We start from the raw sequence: 25,207 nt of genomic DNA, 5'->3' as shown, positions 1-25,207 counted from the left end.
TCTCTCTCTAAAGTTCAATAAAAAAATAAATATTGCTTGCGAACTTTTTGCTGATGGTTTCAGTAACAATTGAATTGTTACTAGCTTGGAAATAAGAGGGTACAGAAAAGTAGGAAAAACTTTTGTAAGCTTCATTTGTCAAGAGCCAAACTAGAACATCAAAATAACTTACCATACATTAACCATCCATAATCAAACTTGACATAAACTCTAAAAATCGTTTTTTTTGTTGATAAATGCACATCTACACACAAAGTAGAATTCGAAGGACTAATAGTGTGTTTGTTTCTCTATCAAGAACCAACTGAACCCACATCTATGCCAACGAATGTTGCGTTTGTAAACGAGTGTCCAATTGCTGAGTTGTAACCCAACACGCCAAAGTGTAGTTTTAGTTCAAACTCACAACTCCACAGCAAGAAGTTTTCCAAACACAACATTTTTTCGTGTCTCACGGAACGCAATATTGGAACACGTAAATAGCCTATAAGGCACTTACTCAGATAGTATCTAAAATATTCAATCACACTTTTCACAGTTCATGTTGTACTATAAAATAGAATCACACAATGGTCATAGAATTTGAATTTATGCCAAATTCAAATAAAAAATCTAACTCAGGAGGTCAAGATTTCCCAACCACTACTTTGATCATAAAGTCATTTGTGAAGATGATGGCAGGAGCTTATATACATGCACAAATGAACTACAATTTTGCAAAGGCGGTCATAAGTAACAAACTCTAAACACAAAGTTCAAGAACATATTTTAGAGCAGAAATTAGGGGATAATAAAGATTTATACAATTGCATTGATGATGGAATTTGAATATCCTCTCAAGTATGTAGAAAAATGGTATTCATGCCCAAAGTAGTGTGATGACCAAAAATACAATGAGGGCCAATCCAAAACAGAATCCAACTATTGCCATGAAAGCCTGAATATTGTAAAATTAAATAACTCAGAACAAAACATTCAAAAAGTGACAAATGTCAAAAATAAATCTAAAAAAAGGGTACCACTATAAGTTACCTTCCCTTGTGATTGAAACTTAAACTTATTGGTAAACCAGGACAACCCTCTGTCAACAATAGGTGCTAGTGCCAATGCTCTGCATAAGAAGTAACTCCATTGTTTGGAATAGTTGTTATTGTACAAAAGAGGTTTTTCTGATACAGACAGATGAAAACAACAAACATAATGACAAAGTACAATCTAGGAAAGTTAAAGGATAAAACTTAGGTGCAGTGGCACAAATACTGTTCCTCTAACAAAAATACACTTTTTTATTTATTTAATTTTTTTTATCAAAGAGACAGTTTCTTTTGCACCCCTTAAAATAATTTGCAGCAGTAATTTTAAGTGAGGACTGAGGAACATAGAGATCGGTGTATAAAGAACTTTAACAGCGTTGATCACAAAGAAGCATAGCAATTTTAAAAGCTGTCATGATGTTATTCAGAAAGTTACAAACCAGTTGGAAGGATGAAGGTACAATATTTCTAACTATATTAAAATAAAGGGTTAAACATGCATTTGATTCTTATAAATATTTATCCTTTTTAATCTTATATTAGCAAAAATAGTCTGTTTATAGTCCCTCGTCACTTGGCAGTGCTCTTATTAGGAACTAAAACGACACAACTCTTAATCTTTGAGGAATTAAAAACAAATAAATTTTGTGAGGACCATAGTCGATTATGTTTTTTCAATTTTGCAGGAATCAAAAGATTTAATCCAGAAAAAAAAGTAAAGTTTGTACAATAAGCCCTTACAAAATTTTAGGCTTGGGTCACAAAATAAAATCTAAGTGCATTACACAGTTAACTGTAAACGGGTTCAGGCAGCTCACCCAGCGGCTCTTAGAAGCTTAGTGACTTGACTACCAGCCCAAACCATCGCCATCAATTTGAGAAATCTACATTGCCGTGAAATTTTTAAACTTCAAATCAACAGGCCATAAGTGATGCCACTAACAGGAATATGTACTTACCTTTCTACAGCTGCAAGATAACCCATCTTTCCAGGTGCTGGAGCAATATAAAACCTAACAAACACAACGTTGTTTAATAGGACCCTACGTCACTATACTATAGGGAAATTTGAACAAATTTCTTTTGTTCCACGATACGCTATTTAGTACAAAATGTTGTCAAATAGTGGCCCTATATCACTGTTGCATAGCGGAATTTGAATGAACCTCTATTTTCTGTGATTCAGGATTGACAACACTGTACAAGCATACTGCATATTCCTAGGTTCATTGACTTTGGAATAACTTAGAAATTGCCAAGAATAGTGAACAAGGCATGCTATCAAATGGTGCATAAAGGAAAGACAAAAAGTTCCATGCAACAGATTTTACAAATAAAACAGAGAAAAAAAGGATTGGATTGCATAAAGGAAAACCAGATTGCTAAGTAAAGGCACAATTATTCACATACCACACAAAAAGAAATGTTGTGAGATAGTATGCGGTATTCAAAAGTCCATAGGATAGGATTCCAGAAACTCCATATCTCTTCAGTTTCTTCATGATCCTGACATGTTAAACAAATCAAAGCAGGCTATAATTTTTTTATTACAAATATATCAGCCAAAGTGGATGCAAGAAACTTAATTTCCATCTTTTTTAGAATATTAATTATTTAGAATATTTAGAATAATAATGATTTTGAGTTGACAACGAGATCAACTATCTATGAAGCGTAAATTCTCCAAATTAGGAAAAGTATAACGTATTTGCCACCAATACTCCTAAAAAACTTCCTGATACCTGTCTCGAAAGTCTTCAGTTTTTTTCCTTAATTTTTAGTTTTTTTTATGATACTCTGAGAAACTACTCGACACTCCTTGGACTCCATTTTTTTACAGTCCTTGTTGTAAATCCTACAAGGATGGTTTTGTTGACATCATGACATACAGAGTGCGAATATATTATGCTGTAGGCAGAAACCTATAACTATTTTTACAATCACAAGTAATGATCCAAGGAGCCGTATCGTATCCTGTCATGCTGATACGTAATTAAAATACACATTCAGCCTTCATGGTTTGTATTCATGCAATACAGTAAAGAGCATATCAACTCTACTATTTTTGTTCATGATGACACAGTGAAAGAGGTAATATGAAAAATAAAAAGGTATCAAATGATTAGTCCCGTGACTCGTCTCTGTTCCAGTCAAGATAATGAAAGAAAAATCATTTCCATGTTATGAACAAGACTGAAAAAGTAATTAGTTTTTAAATTTAGGGTATCTCTGTTAGGATAGTCAAAAACCAATTATTCTTCATTAACTTCCATCATATGTTAAGAGGCAGGCCAAAGTAAATGCACAAATATGCAAACATCACCATCATCAGCAAATAAAACAACTATTTTTGTCTCTAGAGAATAATGAAAATATATTATAGGGAAAGTTTTGCATACTCGTTGATTGATAGTGAGTCTCCTTTCTTACTCTCTTCGCTTTCTGCTGAACCTAAAAGTATCTTGCAGCTGTCAAGTATGATACTTAAAACTTCAATGTAAGAGCTAGACAACACCAGGGATCAATTAAATCAGTATAATTTAACATTTCACTCTATATTCACATTCAACCAAAATGGAAATTTAATCCTAATGAGACGGAAGTTTCTCCAAATAAATTTAATCTTAGAAAATTCAAACTTTTGAAAGGGAACAAAAACAATTGAAAATTGAAACAGTCATTAAAATTGGAACAACTTAAGTAAACAGAACCCACTTACTTCACACTTCTAGAAAATAGAACAAATCACATACCTTCATGGCTGGTGGAATCTGATAGCTCATATGCCTGACCTTACACCAATGACAAACAAAACAATAGTTCAATTAATAAAAATATAAGCATACAAAGGGAATACAGATAAATAATCATGGATTATATTAGTAATGTGGGCGAAATTGTCAAAAAATAAAAGAAATTAAGGAATTTTTTTTTTTTTTTTGACAGAGTATTTTCATTCCCTAGTTTTCTGAACAAAAATCACATTTTCTTCAGCTTCAGGATCGGATCATACATATTTTGAATTCCTAGCTAAAACATTCGTCTAGAATACATCTTATCTATGTAGCTCTGACATTTCAGATTGAAAGGGTGTCTGACATTTGTCAGTGTCCACCAACAACACGACACCAACACATGCGATTAAATTCATTTATTTTATTTTGTCAAATTATTACGGTGTTGACATGTGAGTGTCATGTTCAGTGTCCATGTCTATGTCAATGCGTCGTAGCATCTATTTTATGGGCTTCAATTTTTAACGTTATATATATAACTGCTGAAGAGAGAAAAAATAAAAGATACTCCCTCCGTTTCAAAATGAGTGTCGCTTTATCAAAAAAAAAATTGTTTCAAAATGAATGTCACTTTACATTTCCAATACAATTTAATTTTTTTCTTCCAACTTTACCCTCAATAAATACTCAAACTTTTCTCTCTCGCACAATTTTCAATGCAACTTTAAGTTTGTCTTGTTCTTATAAAGTAAGGTTATTTTAGTAAAATTGCTATGACATTTGACTACTTTATTCCATTCCTTAATCCATGTGCAATTGGCTAAAGCGACACTCATTTTGAAACGGAGGGAATACAAAACTTTGCCTTTTTTCAAACAAGATCACATGTAAAACCAACTGTCATAACAACAACAATAACTAAGCCTTATTCAATTAGATGGAGTTGACCAATGGATTAGATGACTCCATAATTTCCTATCACACAGTAAGTTAAAAGATGTATTCTTACCTTTAAATCTTTCTTAATGATTAGACTTATAGTTTTTCTTGGATTTTCTCTTACCTCTAACTATAGGACTATTATTCTCAATGTCAACCCTCCTTACCTGTGGTTCTGTACATCTTCCCACACATCTAGACCCCCTATGACGAGATTCTAACATCTTATCTGCAGTGGGAGCTATCTCTAATAATTGCATTCCTAACCCTATTTGGTCTTGTGTGACAATGTATCCTACCTAACATTCTCATCTATGTGATACTATGTTTACACTGTTGTTTAGTTTTTAATGCCTAACATTCGGGCTACTACAACATTTCATGTCTTAAAGCTGTGTCGTAATTTTGTTTACACTTGAGTGGTGCTTTTCTATTGTAAATCACACTTGAAGCATTCTTCTATTTCATCCACCCTGCTAAGATCCTATGATAAACATTTCCCTCTATACCCTTGTCCTTTTGTAAGACAGAACCAATGTATTTTAAAGTGAGATTTGTGGTATTGTATGTTCCAGTTTTCACATCCAAGATATGTTGTGTGTTTCTTGCTAAATTTACATTTCACATAGAGGGATATGTTATTTATTTTTCATAATAACTATTAGAATTTAGGATAGACTTAATTCAACCTCAAAAAACCGTCCTGTAAGGTGAGGGCATGTCTTCCACTTATATAAACATATTTCAGGTCAGACCATAGCTCACCAAAATGAGACTCTCAAACAATCACTTTGTGTGATACATAGGAAACTTCCCCTGTTTTTCTGATATCTCAGTTAGTACCAAACAATTCTGTGATGGCTTTCATGGCTAAGGTTTAACTAAGCAACTAGATCCAAAGTAAGTCCAGGGAACTTGAGCTTATATGTTCCAAAGAAAACTTCTCTAATATGTAAAACCGGTGTGCTGTTGGAAAAATCAAGCAAAATGACAACAGAAGTAGTGAACGTGCATGGTCTGGCAATGATTCATTTGAACCTATGCCAGCTCCAGGTTAGAATGTTCACAATTGAGGCTACTTTTTAACCTTCACATTTTACTATTAACCTCTTAACTCAAACTAGCTTAAAAACGGTGTCACAATATGTTGGTGCAACAGTATCAGCTGAACCCAAACTCCATATAACCATACTTAACCTAATTCAAAGCCATAGTTAGGAAAGACAAGACCTAGCATAACACTACCCTGGTTAATATACTACATTTCCTTACAATTTCAATTTCAATCAAGGTTAGCTTACATTACACTTTACAACATGAGTTCCAACTAAGCAAAAGAGTTCAAAATGGTTGATACATTCAATGGCTATAATGACAGTGTCTCACACATTCATAGACCAAAATGGTTGTTTGCAGAACTAAACATATTTAATTCGAGTAAACGGTCATTTTGGTCTCTGAATATGTGAGGCGCTGTCATTATAGTCAATGAATGTATCAAAATTGTAAATATGTCCCTAATGTCTTCTTTGCTTGTAATTTTATAGACTAGATTGACGAACAAACAACTGTTTTGCGACCAAAAGGACTAACAAAAGACACGAATACAAAATGATTAACTAAAGAGACACACATGTTTTCAATTTCGATACATGCAGAGACTATAATAACACCCTAATTGTCATACATAAAAACAAAAATTTACCACATGTAGTTGAAGAAAACAGTATTATAATTACTTACATTGTCATTGGTGTTACTTGAGCAAGGTTTTGTACGAAGAGTGAGGAACAAATTGGTATTGTTACACAAGTGATTGTGCATGAAAAGGGTACTACATTTCCTCTTTGAAAAGCAATTGAAGCGTTGTAACAGAAACTTGAGACATACCCAGATAGCAAAAAATAGAAAAGATTATAAATTTGTGAAGGAATGAAAGAAAAGAGTGAGAATTGAAGGAGAAAAGTGGGATTGGGAATACCTGATGAGAGAGGGGTGTGGAATTGAAATGAGGTTGAAGTTTAGCAGAAAGAGACATTGATGAATGGATATTGGTAGCAATGGAGAGTGAAGCAATTCAAGGAATTACATGTCTAGAGAGAGAGAGAATTTATGGAATTGGATTCATCATCTGTAGAGAGAATTCTACAGATTCATAGACTTACTTTACTTTTTTTTTTTTGCAAAATAAACCTATTTTACTTAACGTCAAAAATAAAATAAAAAGGTTAATAGTGTTTTTCACCCTGTAATATATGTCATTTTCGTTTTCACCCCTATAAAATTTTCGGTTTGATTTGCACCCTCGTAAAAAAATTATTTTCCGAAAAACACCCCTAATAGGCAATTTTCAGATTTTTTTTTTCAAGAAATTTTGGTTTTTGAATGGCATATTAAGGGTGTTTTCCGAAAAATAAAATTTTTACGAGGGTGCAAATCAAACCGAAAATTTTATAGGGGCGAAAACCGGAAATTGGATATATGACAGGGGTGAAAAGCACTGTTAACCCAAAATAAAAAGACTATTTTACTTTTTGTAACAAAAAGAAACCATTATACTTTTTAGGATTAATAGTGTTTTACCCTCTGTAATATAGGTCATTTTTTGTTTTCTCTGTAAAAAAAAATTTTTGGATTCCGTCCTTGTAATTTGAAGTTTTTTGGTTTTAGACCTTCATGAATTTTGACTGTACAAAATCGATGATATGGCAGAGGATAAACCGAAATTTGCTCAAATTGCAGGGGGTAAATCGAAATTTCCTCAAATCATAGGGGACAAAATTTTTCATGAAGGTCTAAAATAAAAAATCTTCAAATTAAAAGGACGAAATCCAAAAACAATATTTTATAGGGGAAAAACCGAAAACGTATATTACAGGGGGATCAAGCATTATTAACCCTACTTTTTAATACTCCCTCCATTTCAAAATAAATATCGCTTAAGGTTGTTACACACATATTAAGAAATGTAATAATATTGTCCAAATATATGACATTTTTACTAAAACACTCTTATTAACTATTGGTGCATTTTCCATCATTATAAATTAAAATAGAAAATGATACCGTAGAAGTTGTGCTACATTTTGAAACAAATGAAGAAATGAAGTTGTGCATCATGTGGCCTCTTAGATTTATTTGTGTGGGGTGCCCTTGGCACTTTAGTACTCCATCCGTTTTTAAATATAAGCAAAACTAACTTTTATAACTTTCAAAATAAAAAAATTTGTCAAAAAAAAAAAAACTTTCAAAACAAAAATTAAATTAAGATTTGAAGAGTTTGAAAATGAGAAATGTGTTGACTAACTTAATTGGTTTGATAAGTAGAATAAATTTTATGTTGTTTGTCAGACATGGAAACATACTATGAAGGACATGTAAAAACATAATTGAGATTTAGAAAGTGTATAATGAAGCAATACATTAAAGAGCAATGATAACTAGACACAATTTGTGTGACACAATATAGATATCATGGGCAATTTAGATTTTTTCAACCTTAAAACAGGGGTATTTTTGTAAATATAACTCACTCCTCTTCTTCCTCACTCTCTGCGTATGCTCTCTTTCTCACTCTCTGCTGATGTTTCTCTCTGTTCTACCACCATCCTCCTCCCACCACCACCGTCCTCCTTCACCGTCGTTCTCACAACCACCATCGTCCTCACCACTGGCCACCAACAACACCCTTCGACCTCCACTTCTTTTGTTCTCTCTCTCCACCATCCTCTCATCACCACCGTCATCCTCACCTTCGTCCTCTCAACCACCGTCGTCAACTGTGACCAACACCATCGTCCTCACCATCATCAACCCCGTCAGATCTAGATCTAATGTTGCACCGGCGACATCCTCTTCTCTTTCACGCCGCTGAGATCCAATCATGTTGTCCGAGATCCGTTTGGTTCTCCTGCCGTCCGAGAGAGATGCAATACTGAGAGAGATGCAGTTGCAGAAAAGGGGAGAAGGGAGAGGAAGAGGGAAGGGAAAAAGAATGAGAAAAAAAAAAAAAAAAATACCGTATAATTATACGGTGGTGTTGTATTCTTGTCTCAAAAATTGTGTTTACTTATCATTTCTGGTACATTAAATGATTAGTTAACAACATCTAATCCAAACACATTTTTTTCCAAATATTTAAACATTTTTGCAAATTCATACTTTAAACTCGTTTTCATAAACTCTCGATCTATAAAATTGTAAATTCCGAAGGTTAAAAATATACAAAGTGCAATTGGATATAAAATAACTCTTATAAAAAAGTTTTTTTTTTTTCTCACTAGGTTTTGTTTGCGAGTTTGGAGGGGGGAGAAAAAAATATTTTGGAGTGTTGGAAATACAAGGAAAAATGGTAAAAACTTTTCCATTTTTTGAAAGAGTAATTTTTTAGAGAATGATACATTAATGCTAATGATTAATATAGTTTAAGTTCTAAGAATATTATAACTACGTAGATTAAATTTGAAGAATTCATACCCCCCAAAACTCTCCTCCGATACATTTTTTTTTGTTCCCCAAATGAGGAGGATATTTAAAACATTTTCCTCTCAATGTCATCTATTTTTTTCACTTGTTTTTTTTTTTCTTTCAAACTCATCCCCTCCTTTCCCTTTTAAACTTGCAAACAAAGCTTTTATGCGGCCATATTCCTTTCTTAGTCAGAAAAATGTAGAGTTACCCACTTTTGTTGATGTACAATGCTGTTTCACCCTATATCAGTGACAGAGACACCACCCGGCGACCCCGGGATTTTGCCCGGGCTCAATCGATATTTTCTTTATACTAGCCCAACCCAACAGCACATTAACCCACTTAAAAAAACAAAAAAAAATTGGAAAACTCTAATATTTTTTCATTACACACGCACAACACAACAAAAGCTAGAAAAATGCCTAAGCTCTATAAATTTTTTGCCTCCGCCACTATCCTATATCAAAGAGGTTTAATTAAAGCAATCTGCTTGATGTCAAAATAAGGTGCGCTTCGCCTCTATATCGTTAGATGATTAGGGCACTACTTTACCTAACTTGTAGTAAATAAACTCTCAATACGTGCAAAACTTCCACTGCCACACATATGCAGCTCTCAAGCGTGTTTTGCACTATATCTGCATTTATTTTAGACCACCACTCTTAACTCGCCTGCCTTCCATGATGTTGATTAGGGGCACAATTATTATTTAAACTCTTTATTATACTTCCATCCCAAATTTGAGTCAAATATATTAACTTTTATTGATCAATTTTTACTTATATTTTAAGATGAATGGAATATCGATTAACACTTTGTTCGAGATCTTAGAGCTAAGAAGTTCTTCAAGTTTTCATGTCCCTCCGAGTCACCAACTTACCGACCTACGCACCAGGCCATTCTCATGGAGAATAAAAAATAAGCTTACCTATCTATTTATAATGGGGATATGGCTATCTATTTATAATGGGGATATGAAATTTTGATTATACTCTTAGATTTTGATTGCGAGTTCGGAGGTGGAAGAGAGGATAAAGTTTTTGATAAAAGGAAGGATCAAGTGAAAAAAATGAAGAGTTTTGGGAGGTCAAGGCTTTGTGGGGTTTAGATTTCTTTATAATACAAAATCTTTTAATTTGTGAAATTAAAAAATGTTGGTATATTTTATTATTTAATTATATTTCGATATCATTATGCGAACAAATATTGTAATAATAATTATATAATCTATTTATCAATAGCGAGCCTTATTTGATTAGTGATCAAATTAAATAATAAAGATATTTAGATTTCTAATTGAAAAATTAATTAAATATTTAATTAGTTGATATAAACTCAATACGAGTATATGTCAGGATGACCCATTAAAAGAATAATGAAAATCCTAATGACCAACAAATATAAAAGAGGTCATGGTCCCAAATATACCATATACGGCGAACTCTCTTTTCTCCCTATCTGAAGAGAACTTAAGACATAAAGATACTTATTGAAGAAGAACCAAATCTATATTAAGACTAATTAAAATTTAAGACTTGGCTTAAGAAATTCGAACCTAGTTTCATATGATTAAATTGAGACTCTTTAATTTAGTATTAATAGTTTGACCTTATAATATTAAGAGACTGTTATAAATATTAATAGTGGATGTCCAAATAGCAAATGTGTTAGTGGGCTATACTACTAGGTTATTGGGCTTAGTTCATAAGCTACTCTATTTCCCTATAAATAGAGCTCATTTGTAACATTGATATACACATAAGTGAATAAGAATATTTCTCCTAATTCTCTCTTCTCTCTCTCTCTCTATTACTCTCTCTATTTACTTATTTTCATAACACGTTATCAGCACGCTCTAATCACCGAAAAGAATGAGTAGCTATGGAGAAATGTGTCTCGCTGATAGTGCAACTACCCACACCATTCTCAAAGATAAAAAATATTTTTCTTACCTATTAAAAGGAGAATCGACCGTTAATACCATATCTGGTACTACAAAGATAATTGAAGGCTCCGGAAGAGCTAATATATCATTATGTGGAGGGACAAAATTATATATTAAGAATGCGTTGTATTCACCTAAGTCTCATAGAAATTTATTAAGTTTCAAAGATATTCGCCTAAATGGATACCATCTCGAAACAAGAAACGAAGTAAGTGTTGAATATCTTTGCATCACAAAACATGACTTAGATAAAATATGTGTATTGGAAAAACTACCTACTTTTTCCTCTGGATTGTACTACACTTACATTAGTACAATTGAAGCAAATGTAATTGTAAACCAGAAGTTTACAAATCATGATAAATTTGTGGCTTGGCATGAACGGTTGGGCCATCCCGGATCTATAATGATGCGAAAAATAATTGAAAATTCATGTGGTCATCAATTGAAGAGTCGGGAGATTTTTCAATCTAATAAATTTTCATGCACTTCTTGTTCACAAGGGAAGTTAATAACTTGACCATCACCAACAAAAATTGGAAGTGAATCTCTAAATTTTTTAGAACGTATACATGGTGATATTTGTGGGCCAATACACCCACCGTGTGGACCATTTAGATATTTTATGGTTTTAATCGATGCATCAACTAGATGGTCACATGTTTGTTTATTGTCCACTCGCAACTAGGTGTTTGCAAGATTGCTAGCTCAATTAATTCGAATAAGAGCTCACTTCCCTGATTATCCTGTAAAGAAAATACGTCTTGATAATGCTTCTGAGTTTTCATCTCAAGCATTCAATGAGTATTGCATGTCCATTGGAATTGATGTTGAACATCATGTAGCACATGTTCATACACAAAATGGACTTGCAGAATCATTTATCAAGCGTATAAAGTTAATTGCAAGACCACTTCTCATGAGAAGCAAACTCCCAATTTCCACTTGGGGACAAGCAATTTTGTATGCTGGAACATTGATTCGCATCAGGCCAACAATTTAGCATGACTCTTCCCCTTTGAAATTGGTTTTTGGTCAAGAACCTAGTATTTCCCATCTACGAATTTTTGGATGTGCGGTGTATGTTCCAATTTTTCCACCACAACGCACTAAGATGGGTCCTCAAAGAAGGTTGGGAATATATGTTGGATATGAATCTCCATCAATTATAAAGTATCTTGAGCCCACAATAGGAGATTTATTTACAGCTAGGTTTGCTGATTGTCACTTTGATGAATCAAATTTCCCAACATTAGGGGGAGAGAAAATGCAGCTGAAAAAGGAAATTAGTTGGAATGAACTTTCATTGTCTCATCTTGATCCTCGAACTAAACAATGTGAAATAGAAGTTCAAAAGATAATTCATTTGCAAAGCTTAGCAAACCAATTGCCAAATGCATTCACTGATCCAAAAAATGTGACTAAATCATACATACCAACTGCTAATGCTCCAATAAAAATGGATGTTCCTGTTGGACTATCTCATATTGCAAACGAGTCTCAACCACGCATGAAGCGTGGTAGACCAATCGGTTCCAAAGATAAAAATCCTCAAGCAAGAAAAGGAGCTAAAAGAAAAGATGGTCCAAACGAGGATATAGAAACTTTAAAAGAGCCTTCTGACATAATCAATATTTCAGTTCCAGAAGAACCTAATCAGGTACCTGAAATACATGAAAATCAAGAGATCTCCATAAATTATGTCACCAATGGAATACAATGGAACCGACATGAAGTCAACGTTGATGATATTTTTGCATATAATATAGCGCTAAATGTCATGAGTGATAACGAGGTTCATGAACCAAGGTCTATTAAAGATTGTAGACAAAGCGAGAATTGGCCAAAATGGAAAGATGCAATTAAAGCAGAATTATACTCGCTCAACAAGAGAAAAGTCTTTGGACCTGTCGTCCGAACACCTAAAGGAGTGAAACCAGTTGGGTAGAAATGGGTGTTTGTGCGAAAACGTAATGAAAATGGTGAAATTGCAAGATATAAAGCAAGACTCGTGGCTCAAGGATTTTCGCAAAGACCTGGGATTGACTTTAATGAGACATATTCACCTGTAGTTGATGCAACTACTTTTAGATACTTAATTAGTCTTATAGCTTATGAAGGGCTAAATTTGCACATGATGGATGTGGTTACTGCCTACTTGTATGGCTCACTTCATAGTGACATCTACATGAAGATCCCTGAAGGATTTAACTTGCCTGATACAAATAGTTCAAGATCTAGGGAAGACTACTCCATAAAATTAAATAAGTCTCTCTATGGGCTAAAACAATCTGGACGCATGTGGTATAATCGCCTCAATGAATATTTGCTAAAGGAGGGATACAAAAATGACTCTATTTGCCCATGTATTTTTATGAAAAGATCTGAAAATGAATTTGCTATAATTGTTGTCTATGTTGATGACATAAACATAATTGGGACTCCCGAAGAGCTTCCAAAAGCCATAGATTGCCTGAAGAAAGAATTCGAAATGAAAGATTTGGGAAGGACAAAGTTTTGTCTCGGATTGCAAATCGAACATTTAAATAATGGAATCTTTGTGCATCAAGAAACTTACATAGCAAAAGTGTTAAAACGTTTCTACATGGACAAATCTCATCCATTGCCTACTCCAATGGTTGTTAGATAACTAGACGTGGAGAAAGATCCTTTCAGACCTCGAGAAGAAGGTGAAGAACTACTTGGTCCTGAAGTACCATATCTTAGTGCAATAGGAGCACTAATGTACCTTGCTAATTATACGCGTCCAGATATATCATTTTCTGTCAACCTATTATCAAGATACAGTTCTTCACCTACACAAAGACATTGGAATGGGCTCAAGCATGTATTTCGTTATCTTCGAGGTACAATGGATATGGGTTTGTTTTATCCTAAAGTGCCCAAACTAGAATTAATTGGTTATGCAGATGCAGGTTATTTATCAGATCCTCATCATGGGAGATCACAAACAGGTTATTTGTTTACAAGTGGAAATACAGCAATTTCATGGAGATCTGTGAAACAGACAATAACAGCAACATCATCAAATCATGCGGAACTTTTAGCATTACATGAGGCAAGTAGAGAATGTGTTTGGTTAAGATCCATGATTCAGCACATCCAAAAGAATTGTGGTTTATCCTCCGGAAGAATGGATGCAACAATAATTTACGAAGATAATACAGCATGCATCGCTCAGTTGAAAGAAGGATACATTAAAGGAGACCGAACAAAACACATTTCTCCAAAATTCTTTTTCACTCATGATCTTCAGAAGGATGGTGATATCAGCATTCAACAAATTCGGTCGTGTGATAATCTTGCAGATGTTTTTACAAAGTCGCTCCCAAGTAAAGTTTTTGAAAAACTTGTACTAAGAATTGGTCTTCGCCGTCTAAGAGATATTTGTCTTCATGAGGGGGAGAAATAAATGTGTTCTGCACTCTTTTTTCCTTCACCAAGGTTTTATCCCATTGGGTTTTCCTGGTAAGGTTTTTAACGAGGCAATTCAAACTCAAAAAGATATTGTACTCTTTTTCCTTCACTAGAATTTTTTTTCCCATGGGTTTTATTTTAATAAGGTTTTAATGAGGCATATCCTCGATGGACATCCAAGGGGGAGTGTTATAAATATTAATAGTGGATGTCCAAATAACAAATGTGTTAGTGGGCCATACTACTAGGTTATTGGGCTTAGTTCATAAGCTACTCTATTTTCCTATAAATAGAGCTCATTTGTAACATTGATATACACATCAGTGAATAAGAATATTTCTCCTTATTCTCTCTTCTCTCTCTATTACTCTCTCTATTTACTTATTTTCATAACAGAGACAAAGATCTAAATAGTTATTATTTTTCATTTTTTTTATAAAGCAAGAAATGAATTAAACTACAGGAAAGTGCCTGGATCACATAGAGTCAATTAAACCAAATTAAACCTATATCCCACCACTGTGATCCAAAAGGAGCTAGACTTTGACCATTGCTAGCTAGAGCATTGGCTACTTGGTTTCCCTTTCTGTGAATGTGAGAACAGAAGCATGTAATGGAGTTGGATAAGAGCAAAGTGTCTCCAATTTTTTTTAAATATATATATGTATATACATAAATTCCTTGTTTTGTTTTTAAAAAAAAGAACATTGTTGTAATCAATAAACCTCCATAATTTATCCGAGGAATAGTTTTTTTTTTGGTTCCATCTGAGGGATAGTTTAGGTCAACATATATGATTATTATATAAGGTATCAGCATCTTATCCAATGATGTTTCCCATGGAACACTGTGACATCACATGCTATATAATATATATTCATGAGAAAATCGAATTGTGTGTTTCCATCCAGGTTGCAAATCACTTAAGAACAACGTCACCCAAATATTTTGGAGAGCCGGATCGATATGCTCTAGGCATCAACAATGACATATATTTAATATATAAATGATTAAACCTTTGATCCTCTACTTGTGTTCGTAACTTTTGAATTAGTATTGTTATTTCATTTATTTAAAAAAAAAAAAAAATTATGTCACATCGACAGTTCTTAGAGAATCGTTAAGTTTGAGTGAATCATCAAATTCGTCCTTGAATTTTTACGAATCGGCCAAATTCATCCCTTAATTATGCGAAATATCAATTCAGTCCCTAAATTTGTCATACGTCCATCAAAAAGGTCCATCCGCCCAAGTGCTCCGTTAGCGATGCTGATTTGTCGCCCTGCATGCTATGTTGTCTAATACACGTGGCAAGAAGGAAACCACATGTTCAAGGACTAATTTGATGGAAGTGAAAAAATTCCAATTTTGACTTTTCAGTTTAATTTTTTATGTTCTTCCAATTTTGCCCCTGTATTACTCATACCTCCTTCCTCACATTTCACTCAGAAACATCAAAAATGTTCGTGACCCTTCTTCTTCCCGCAAAAACCTTCTCCATTCTCACCTCTCCAAAATCATCATCATCTCCGGTGATCCTCTAGTTTTTCAAGTTGCTTTGTTCGTTTGTGGTAAAATTAGAGTTCCATATCCAACCTATGGTCCATTCGGTTCGACTAAACCTACTAAATTCAGGGAGTTTATACCAACTCCCGGATTTCCAAAGAAGTTATGCTTCATGGAGTTTAAAATATGCTTTTATGGATTTGTAATATTTAGGCTTATTTGAATTATGCCTCATAGTTGGGTTTCTTTTTGCTTATCTTCATTTAAAACTTATGACTTGTTAATGCCCCATAGTTGGGTTGCTTTTGTCTATGTAATTTCTCAGACTTATGACTTAAGACCTATGATTTTTGCCTATGTAATATTTCAGTTTCACTTTGTGTGTTCTGGATTTTTTAGTTTATTTTGTAAACATATGCTTCAAGGATAAATTTGATATCTAATTAAACAATTCAGGGCATCATCTAATGTGTTTTTGATATTACGTAAGGATCTATTTGATAGATAGAGAAATAATTTAGGGGCTAATTTGATGGTAATATTATTACAGAAAGGGTACATTCCTCAATCATCTTCAACCTCTTTTCATTAGAACTTTACACACGCCTAGAGCAATACAATACCATGTTAAAAACCTCAAACAAGCAAATTATGACCATCACAAACTTAATCAACCTAAGCTCAATTCCTACACACTCAACTTTGTCCATCAACCTTTCTCCAAGCCTTTTCATTGCCACTAATTTCCTTAGTCTTGGCCTTAACCATGGACTGAACCTTCTCCATCAATCTTGTCTTTCTTCCATGACCAGCACTAATTCCATTATTGTTTTTAAAGTATCCTAATTCTTCAGCTTCATTAACCCGAAGAAAAAATTCACAATTTTCAACAACATCCTATACAAAAGAAAATTCAAAATCAGTCATGTGTTGTTCAAACCAAGATGACATCACATATATAATAGTTAAACAAACATTTGGCAGAGGGCAAGCATAGAATGACCTTCCTGGGTTTTGTACAGTATTGGCTTTTCTAACAACACAAATTCTAGGACAACAACATTCAAGCAATCTCACATCACCATTAAACTTGGAACTTGAAGATGAAGCTCGACTTTGATAACTGTTTTTCCCATATTCCCACCCCTTATCATTTCAGATTCAATTTCAATAGTTTTGCTTCAAGAAAAAAATTAGGGTTTGAAGTTTTTTGAATTGGGGAAGAACTGGACCGCTTATTATTGGAAGAAATTTTGGTGATTTTGGAGTGTAGAATGAAGATTGTGTAATTAAAGTTCCAATTTTATATATTTGGGGAAGAAAGAGCCATTAGGGAAGAAAAGATCCGTGAGAAGAAAGCCAAAACAATTTCTGGAAATCAATCAATTTGGTCCTTTGAAATGTTTGTCATTATCGACCAAATTAATCCCTGCCTACGTGATGTCTGACATGTGAGAGGTTAACGGCCACGTCAACACCGTTAACGTTTCGGTCGAACAGAAGGACTAACTTGATTGAAATTTAACAAATTCAGGGATTAAATTGATATTTCGCATCATTGAGGGATGAATTTAGCTGATCCGTAAAAATTCAAGGACGAATTTGGTGATTCACTCTATTAAGTTTAAAAGATATGTCCTTAACCAGGGACGAATGTAGGTTATAGCCATGTGTGGCTAAAGTCACACATCCGGTTCCCCAACTATATATATATATATATATATGATTGGAGTCGATTTTAGAATTGTTTATGAAATATTTTAACGTAAATGACTATTTAACCATCTTAGTGTACAATCAAGACTATTTTAAAATTTTGATGAATTATTATGACTACTCGTTATACATCAAGAAACCAAAATGACTATTATTCAAAAGGTATCTATTTGCTAATTGCTACCGTGCATTATGACAGAATCAGCTGCATTAAACAACGACGTTATATACATATAGATATTTCTTGAAGTTTATTGGTTTTATCGACATTCCCTAAATTCTTCCGATCTCTCTTTTGTTAAGACTCCAGCTATATGCTGACAAAAGTGTATTCAATGAAAAAACCAAAAAATAAATGGAAATAATAATTAAAATAATAATCCAAAAGTGTATTCACTAACTCACAAGATTATTGGCCAATAAATTCACATTGCTTCTCATAAATTAGAGAAAATTTGAGGCCCCTTTCAAAGTATATCCGAATATGCCCATTTCTAACAATCTCTTGTGTTCTAATGGATTCATCACTTTCCTACTAGCTTTTATCACAAGTCTTCTTTCTTTATAAGTATAAGTGCTTGCCAAAGAAATAATAAATGTGGATAGTTTTTTTGATAAATATTTTTGTGTTTAATCTCCACATTCCTCCATCATTTATGTTTTGATAGAATTACAACATAGAAACATTTTCTCTTATATTTTTCCTTCTCTAGGTTATGCTTTGTTTAAAGATATCAATCAAACTCTCATAGTATATAATATGAAACCCTTTGATTTTCCAAACTCCACAAGTATATATTTGATTTTTGATAGAGTACCTTTTGCACTTCATTATAGTTATAGTTATAAGACCATATATCAAAAACAAAAAGACATAAAGGAAACAAAATTAAGTTGCATGAAAAACTTAGAAAATTATGTATGCATTTAGTATTTTAATTTTTTGAGTATTGAAAAGTTTCACATAAAATCTCTTTAAACCCTTTTTTTCTTTTGAGAAAGAATAATTTGTTAGAAACTTGAAGAGCAAGTTTTTAAACTAAGAAAGGGGATGAGTACAGAAGCTCAAACAGTAGTGGTGATCCAAGATGCATCAAGAGATGTTGGTTTAAAGGCAATAGAAAAGGCCCTCAAAAAGTTATCAGTTAAAGCTGGAGATCAGCTTATAATTATTGCCATTCTTAATTGGTTTAGCAGTCCTAGTATGTTTTCTTTCTTTGGAAGAAAGAGTTGTAAGAATTCATTTACTTCTTTTTTCTTTGTCAACACACGGATCGCGCAACACTAGGGTTTCGTTTTTTAATTTAATTTGTATGCCTTGTCAATATAAAACTTTTTTATGCATACATCCAATCAAATCTTACTATTCAGATTTTCGAATGTTTTGAAAACTAACATAGTAAGTGGCATCATGGTGTGATTTGATTAGATGTATGCATGAATTTTTTTTCATTGTTAGTACACTAAAAATTATTCTCTTGATTTTAATCAATTACAAAATTTTCAGAATGTTTTTATTTTAAAGTTTGGTAGAAATAGTGACCACAGAAATTGAAAAGAAATTCAAAGTTAATTTTCAATATTTATACAGAAAATAAAAAATAAAAATAAGGTGGCACTTTTGTAATTAAAATTGAACAGAGTGAAAAGAGAAAATGAAAACAATAATTAAAATAAGTAGTTTGATTAAACCAGGTGATTTTTTTTTTGTTAGTTATAAACTAGGTGATTTTAATGGGTATTAACTAACTCTTCTTTTTTCTTTTTCTCTTTAGTGGGTTACATGGTCTCAGTTGATTCAAGTTATTTTGTTTCATCAAACAAGAAAATCATTGAAGAAAACTATTCCAAGAGAAAGAATGATTATCATATGAACCGGTACATCAACAAGCTTTCTGATTACTGTCAGACGAATGAGGTTAGCACATTAATCTTTATTCATATGTTATCTTCACAGTGTCAATTCCGGTTGACTAATTTCACTTCAAAACAAAATTATCCATATACTATAAAATATAGCGGGGGACAAATCTAGGTTACACTACTTAGACTAGTGACGTATCTAGAACCCTGAATCAGGGTACGAAATACGAAAATTTTAACTTATATATATATGGGTTATCGGATTTTGATATAATAATTTTTTTTATGATTTAATTAATATGTGTCAATAATATAACAGTATTTTACACATGCATTTAATAATATGTTGTCACATCATTTAATATGGTTGAAAATACATGATTTGTCATATTCATTGATTGACGTGAAAACATATTATTAAATGCAAATGTAAAATAATTTTACAATTAGTGCATAGAAATTAAACTCATTTTCTTATTACTACTAAATTTACATTTTTGCTACTTTTACCCAATAAAAAATATCACAAAATAACTAGAGAGTAAAATGCTTTTAGTTTACATATTTATTTGCAATTAATATAAGGTAAAAGTCTTGGGACATGAGTCATGTTCTTCGTTTTTGGCTTTTATGGAAATAAAATACAGATGTGATTGGAAGAAAGGGTTCATAATAACTGTTGCATAATAATCTTATAGATGAACTAAAATTATTCTCTTGGCAATGATAATTTTCAGATTGAGTTCCAACTAGAAGTGCGTGTAGGAGCAGCTTCACAGGTTACTTCTGAGGCTGTAAATCAATTTCAGCCTACAACTTTGATACTTGATAGGTCAGTTTCTGACTTCCATATCTTTTTGCCGTAATCTAAAATATTCTTTCATTTTTTTCATCACTCTTATGCACATACACCAAGAAAATCATATCTAACTTGATTGTGATGTACTTTGCTTTGTAAATTTCATCGCATAATCATGTATAAGATCGTATCTTGACTATCAAGACGTTACTATCTTGACTATCAAGTTGTTATCAGTAACGGTAATCTGGGAATCTCTCAACATAAAAAAATGTTATGTCGCGACCCAGATTGCGGCTGCAGACCTTTATTTAAAACCCTAGTCTCCATCAAACATACAAATTTAACTAGTTGCATTTAACAAGTTAAGATATCAATTGCTCAAAAAAAAAAAGTTAAGATATCAAATTATCCATTGACTAACTAAAGACTAATTGTTGGTGACATAAATTGTACTCTTTTAACTGCAGACAGATCCACAGAAACATGACGAAATTCATGGACAGGATCCCTTGTGGTATGTATAGGATAACGAGTGACAACTCAATTGAAAAGTTGAAAGATCCAAAATCATTAGCTGCCAAACTTTCTGAAAGGCACGAAAATATAAGCTATTCGGAAATGATACCAGGAAATGAAGATGATGGATTTTCTTTTCAAAGTAAGTATTTGTTATGCAGATATTGGAAAGAATAAAAAAAACCTTATAGCAATATCTGCATATTTGGAAAAGTGAAAATATATACTTCATTTTGTGAAAATGTATGCTATGAATCAAAGATATCATGATGTTTCATTATATACCTATGTTGAGGAAAATCTGCACACACTAAGGATCTTATATCGAAACACACAAACACGTGCGCAAAGCAATAGAATAAACACAAAAATTTACGTGGCTCTCGGCACCTATTGCTCACATGCGCAAAATCTTCTCAACAATTATGTTTGTTATCTTAAACCTATCTTTGCATTTGGATGATTAAGTACTATAACTGATGATGCTAATGATTCATCAAGCAGTGTCCAAGTCTTCTTCATCTACCGATCTATTCACATCCGGAGTTTCAAGTCAGTGCAGTACTGATGCAGCTACTTCTGGTCTTGGAAGTTCACAGTATGTCCTTCAAAAATGCCACGTGGGGGATTTTGTTCCAGAACAAGAAAAACAAGGGAGACAATCGCTATTTCATATTTCTGGAAGTCAAGAAATAATCCAAACAGAAGTAAATCAAAAGGCGATACAAATTGAGAATGAAATAGTTCATATGGAGGCAGACTTTACATTTCCAGTTTGTTCTGTATGCAACAATAAAAGACTGAAAATTGGATCCAAGAGAGACTTTAGTTATATAGAACTCTATACTGCTACACAAGGATTTTCTGCCAAGAACTTTCTGTCAGAAGGTGGGTTTGGATCTGTCTACAAAGGACAAGTTAATGGAATGACAATTGCTGTTAAGCAACATAAAAGTGCAAGCTTCCAAGGAGAGAAGGAATTTAGGTCTGAAGTTAATGTACTTAGAAAAGCAAGACATGAGAATGTTGTCATGCTTTTAGGTTCATGTTCAGAAGGAAATAATCGACTTCTTGTTTATGAGTATGTCTGCAATGGCTCACTTGATCAACATCTATCAGGTAAGCAAACAAAGCTTTTATCAAGTAATTTGTATATACTAAACGAAGGGCGGGTTCTATATGGTGGCTGGACAATCTTGATAGGTGATACATAGTTGATCAGTACTTTAACATCACTTGAAACCCTAACGACGATTGACAATGCCTTTTGGGAATAGAAGTTTACAGTCCTTCTTGTCCTTACAGCCGAGACGCTGCCCTGATCTGCGTCAGTTTGACAAAAGCAAGAAAAAATGAATATGAGTTGAGTTTTGAGACACGCATATTCATTTTTCCTTATAATTGTCAAACTGATACGGATCAAATCGCCGTCCCAGTTGGGATAACAAAGAGAACTGTGAGCTTCTACTTCCAAAAGCCAATGACTCTCGTCTTTGGAGTTTCAAACGATATAAAGCATCGGCCCACGGTGGACCACCTGTCAAAGTGGTCCGCTGTAGAATATCTTTTCGACAAAGAATATGAGAGACTTACTTGTACATTATTGATGCAGAACACTCTAGATCACCTCTTACTTGGGAAGATAGGATCAAAGTAGCTATTGGAGCTGCCAGAGGCTTACTATACCTGCACAAAAATAACATAATACACAGAGATGTCAGACCAAACAATATCCTTGTAACACATGATCTTCAACCATTGGTAATTAATACATCAACTTTAGAATATGTGTGTTTGGTTTCAAATAACACACTCAACTGAAGTTGTGTGTTTACTTTCAGAATGAAAACATCCAAACAAAGAACAGTTGAATTTTGTTAAGACTAATACTTTTCTTTCGTGATGAAATTATTAGATTGGAGATTTTGGACTAGCACGAACTCACAACAAAGACTTGACACACTCAACTGAAGTTGTTGGTACCTGGGGTTATTTGGCACCAGAATATGCAGAATATGGCAAGGTGTCAAGTAGAACAGATGTATATTCTTTTGGAGTGGTCCTATTACAGCTTATTACTGGAATGAGAACTACAGACAAAAGACTTGGAGGAAGAAGCCTTGTTGGATGGGTAACAAACAATCTTAATACCATATGAAAATTTTAATTTACCTGTAAACTGAAGGTGTGTCTAGTGTTTGACACGTGTTGGACATCAACGCATATTACCGGTGTCCACGTATCAAAATAACAAATTTCTAAGTGCAACATTATTCTTACTTTGTATATTTAATTTTTTTTGCAGGCAAGGCCTCTTTTAAGAGAGAGAAATTATCCAGATCTAATTGATGAAAGGATCATTGATACTCATGATTACCATCAATTATTTTGGATGATAAGACTAGCTGAGAAATGTCTAAGCAGGGACCCTAAAAAAAGACTAAGTATGGTTGCGGTAAGTAAACAAATATTAATGACTTAATTGCATAGCTAAGTAAACATATATCATCTTTTCCTTACATATAACATTCATGATCAACAAAGCATGACCGGATTTTTAAGTATTACTTTTCCGTGATCACAACAGGTTGTTAATGCTTTGACGGACATATCGGAAGGCAACACATGTGACATTGGAACAGGAGATTACTCCCCAGCAAGATCAGATTCATCCTATAGTGAATCAGAATTTGATGAAAATGATGAGAATGAACCCTTTGAGCAAGGTGAATTACTAAGAACTATTTCAGAATCCACAGAAAGCAATGAATACATAAGTCAGATGAGGCATATGACTGTGAGGCAGCCACCATCCCCTCCCATTAAAAGCATCTGTTCAAGTGGCTCAAGCTCATTTCAGTTTTCTGATGAATCTAGTGATTATGAAGCACATAACAGAAGTAACACAGAAATGCCTACATATAAAATGGGTTTACTCAACTCTTAGATGGTACTAAAAGGCTATAAAAGAAAAAACAAGAGAGTATTTCAGTTAAGGGCAGGGCAGGGGCAGCCCGGTGCACTAAAGCTCTCGCCTACGCAGGCTTCGGTGCACTTTGGAGTATTTCAGTTAAGATCATTAAAAAATAAACTCTCCACTTTAATTATAGTGTTGAAGTGGTACCTTTGTGATAGAATGAGTTTAGGTAAACTTGTGGAGCCTTGTATTGTCTTAATTAGTGTTTCACACTATCAATAAAATATATTTGTGACATGTTTGAAAGGCTTTTCTTGAAAATAATCATCAAATTTTCACCTTCTGATGTTGGCAAATGGGATGAAGCAATACTTGTTTCTTTCAGATTCAATGAAGATAAAAGATAAAAACTATAGTTTCAGCAAAGTTTATTTTTATAACAACCCTTAAAACTTAGAAGAAAAAAGAGAGGGAAGGATTAAGATTGGAAATAGACATGAAAATAGTTGCTAAATTTGCACCAAGGATATTGGATGTATCCTGAAATCACATTCCTTGTGTAATGCAGTTACGGATCTCAACTGTCCTATCATGGACAGTTCCTATCTAAATCAGTCACAGATTATTCAATGTTGATTTGGTAAATGTATAATATTAGTTGTCCGATCTTAAATTAACGATTGAAATTATCTCTTGTGTAACTGCGTAATGAAGTACAACAAATGCATGTATCATATACATTATTCGGTAAGGGTCCATTAGTCCATTACAACAACACCCAAAAGTCAACCCACTAAATAGGTCGTCTACATTGATCAAATGTTGCCTTAATATTCTATTATGTATCATACTTCTGATCAACTCATTTATCTCTTAGATTTTTCTTCATAGTTTTTCTTATAGTTTTTATGGGTTTTCCTCAATATCTAGTGATTTGACTACTCTCCATCCGATCAACTCTCCTTACTACAAAATCTATGGATCTTCTCTCTACATGCCCAAATAACCTAAGCCGAATTCCTACAATTTTTTCTATTGATGCTACTTCAACTCTTTCTAATATTGTAATTCAATCTTCTCTTAGAGGAGGGGAGTGAAAAGTTTTCTATAATGTTTTGAATAATAAAATGGGAGTGAGTGTAATTCAAGTATCATTGAGGGGAGAAGAGTGTAATTTACTCTAAAAAGTATTATAATGAGAATTGCTGTTCCCACATATAGTATGGCTGTGCCACACGAGTAAAATACCAAAATGCCCTTCGGCAGTTTGCTACCGAAGTTTTAAGGAAACCGGCGGCAGTTAGCTGCCGAAGAAAACCTCGGTAG

At 33.4% G+C, this 25,207-nt stretch overlaps 3 protein-coding genes across 5 annotated transcripts; 2 read left to right on the top strand and 1 right to left on the bottom strand.

Moving 5' to 3' along the window:
* Window positions 1-511: 511 nt before the first annotated feature.
* On the bottom strand, window positions 512-6,877 carry LOC25488552 (uncharacterized). Of its 3 annotated transcripts, none has more exons than XM_013603437.3 (9): window positions 6,690-6,877; window positions 6,452-6,586; window positions 3,788-3,821; window positions 3,434-3,485; window positions 2,445-2,540; window positions 1,994-2,047; window positions 1,853-1,918; window positions 1,033-1,111; window positions 512-937 (listed from the first exon to the last, which is right to left on the bottom strand). In XM_013603437.3, exons 1-9 carry the CDS (start codon window positions 6,744-6,746, stop codon window positions 860-862), a joined length of 651 nt encoding a protein of 216 aa, XP_013458891.1. In that variant the 5' UTR covers window positions 6,747-6,877; the 3' UTR covers window positions 512-859. The 3 variants fall into 3 exon arrangements, with proteins under 3 accessions (XP_013458891.1, XP_024633993.1, XP_024633994.1); XM_024778225.2 differs by having other exon boundaries at window positions 3,434-3,479; XM_024778226.2 differs by having other exon boundaries at window positions 3,434-3,476.
* Window positions 6,878-18,834: 11,957 nt separating this feature from the next.
* Window positions 18,835-21,141, top strand: LOC120579327 (uncharacterized). Its single transcript, XM_039831283.1, has 4 exons — window positions 18,835-18,985; window positions 19,559-19,701; window positions 20,384-20,478; window positions 20,916-21,141. Exons 1-4 carry the CDS (start codon window positions 18,835-18,837, stop codon window positions 21,139-21,141), a joined length of 615 nt encoding a protein of 204 aa, XP_039687217.1.
* Window positions 21,142-21,352: 211 nt separating this feature from the next.
* LOC25488550 (probable serine/threonine-protein kinase PBL18) lies at window positions 21,353-24,173 on the top strand. The gene is made up of 5 exons (XM_013603435.3): window positions 21,353-22,083; window positions 22,577-22,725; window positions 22,880-23,095; window positions 23,270-23,419; window positions 23,552-24,173. Exons 1-5 carry the CDS (start codon window positions 21,444-21,446, stop codon window positions 23,909-23,911), a joined length of 1,515 nt encoding a protein of 504 aa, XP_013458889.2. The 5' UTR covers window positions 21,353-21,443; the 3' UTR covers window positions 23,912-24,173.
* The last annotated feature ends 1,034 nt before the right edge of the window (window positions 24,174-25,207 follow it).

Source organism: Medicago truncatula, chromosome 3 (genome assembly GCF_003473485.1).
Source record: "Medicago truncatula cultivar Jemalong A17 chromosome 3, MtrunA17r5.0-ANR, whole genome shotgun sequence".
In the NCBI taxonomy this organism is placed as follows: domain Eukaryota; kingdom Viridiplantae; phylum Streptophyta; class Magnoliopsida; order Fabales; family Fabaceae; genus Medicago; species Medicago truncatula.
The sequence above is the reverse complement of the archived record's forward strand: the minus strand, read 5'-3'. Positions and strand labels throughout refer to the sequence as shown.

Coding starts and splice junctions, on each gene's coding strand:
- LOC25488552 (XM_013603437.3), bottom strand. CDS start 6,746: ATGTCTCTTTCTGCTAAACTTCAACCTCATTTCAATTCCACACCCCTC. Junction 1,112..1,852: donor AAGCTTCTAAGAGCCGCTGG/GTGAGCTGCCTG, acceptor CTTCTTATGCAG/AGCATTGGCACTAGCACCTA. Junction 938..1,032: donor AGTTTCAATCACAAGGGAAG/GTAACTTATAGT, acceptor TACAATATTCAG/GCTTTCATGGCAATAGTTGG.
- LOC120579327 (XM_039831283.1), top strand. CDS start 18,835: ATGAGTACAGAAGCTCAAACAGTAGTGGTGATCCAAGATGCATCAAGA. Junction 18,986..19,558: donor TAATTGGTTTAGCAGTCCTA/GTATGTTTTCTT, acceptor TTTTCTCTTTAG/TGGGTTACATGGTCTCAGTT. Junction 19,702..20,383: donor ATTACTGTCAGACGAATGAG/GTTAGCACATTA, acceptor GATAATTTTCAG/ATTGAGTTCCAACTAGAAGT.
- LOC25488550 (XM_013603435.3), top strand. CDS start 21,444: ATGATGCTAATGATTCATCAAGCAGTGTCCAAGTCTTCTTCATCTACC. Junction 22,726..22,879: donor CACATGATCTTCAACCATTG/GTAATTAATACA, acceptor TGAAATTATTAG/ATTGGAGATTTTGGACTAGC. Junction 23,096..23,269: donor GAAGAAGCCTTGTTGGATGG/GTAACAAACAAT, acceptor TTTTTTTTGCAG/GCAAGGCCTCTTTTAAGAGA.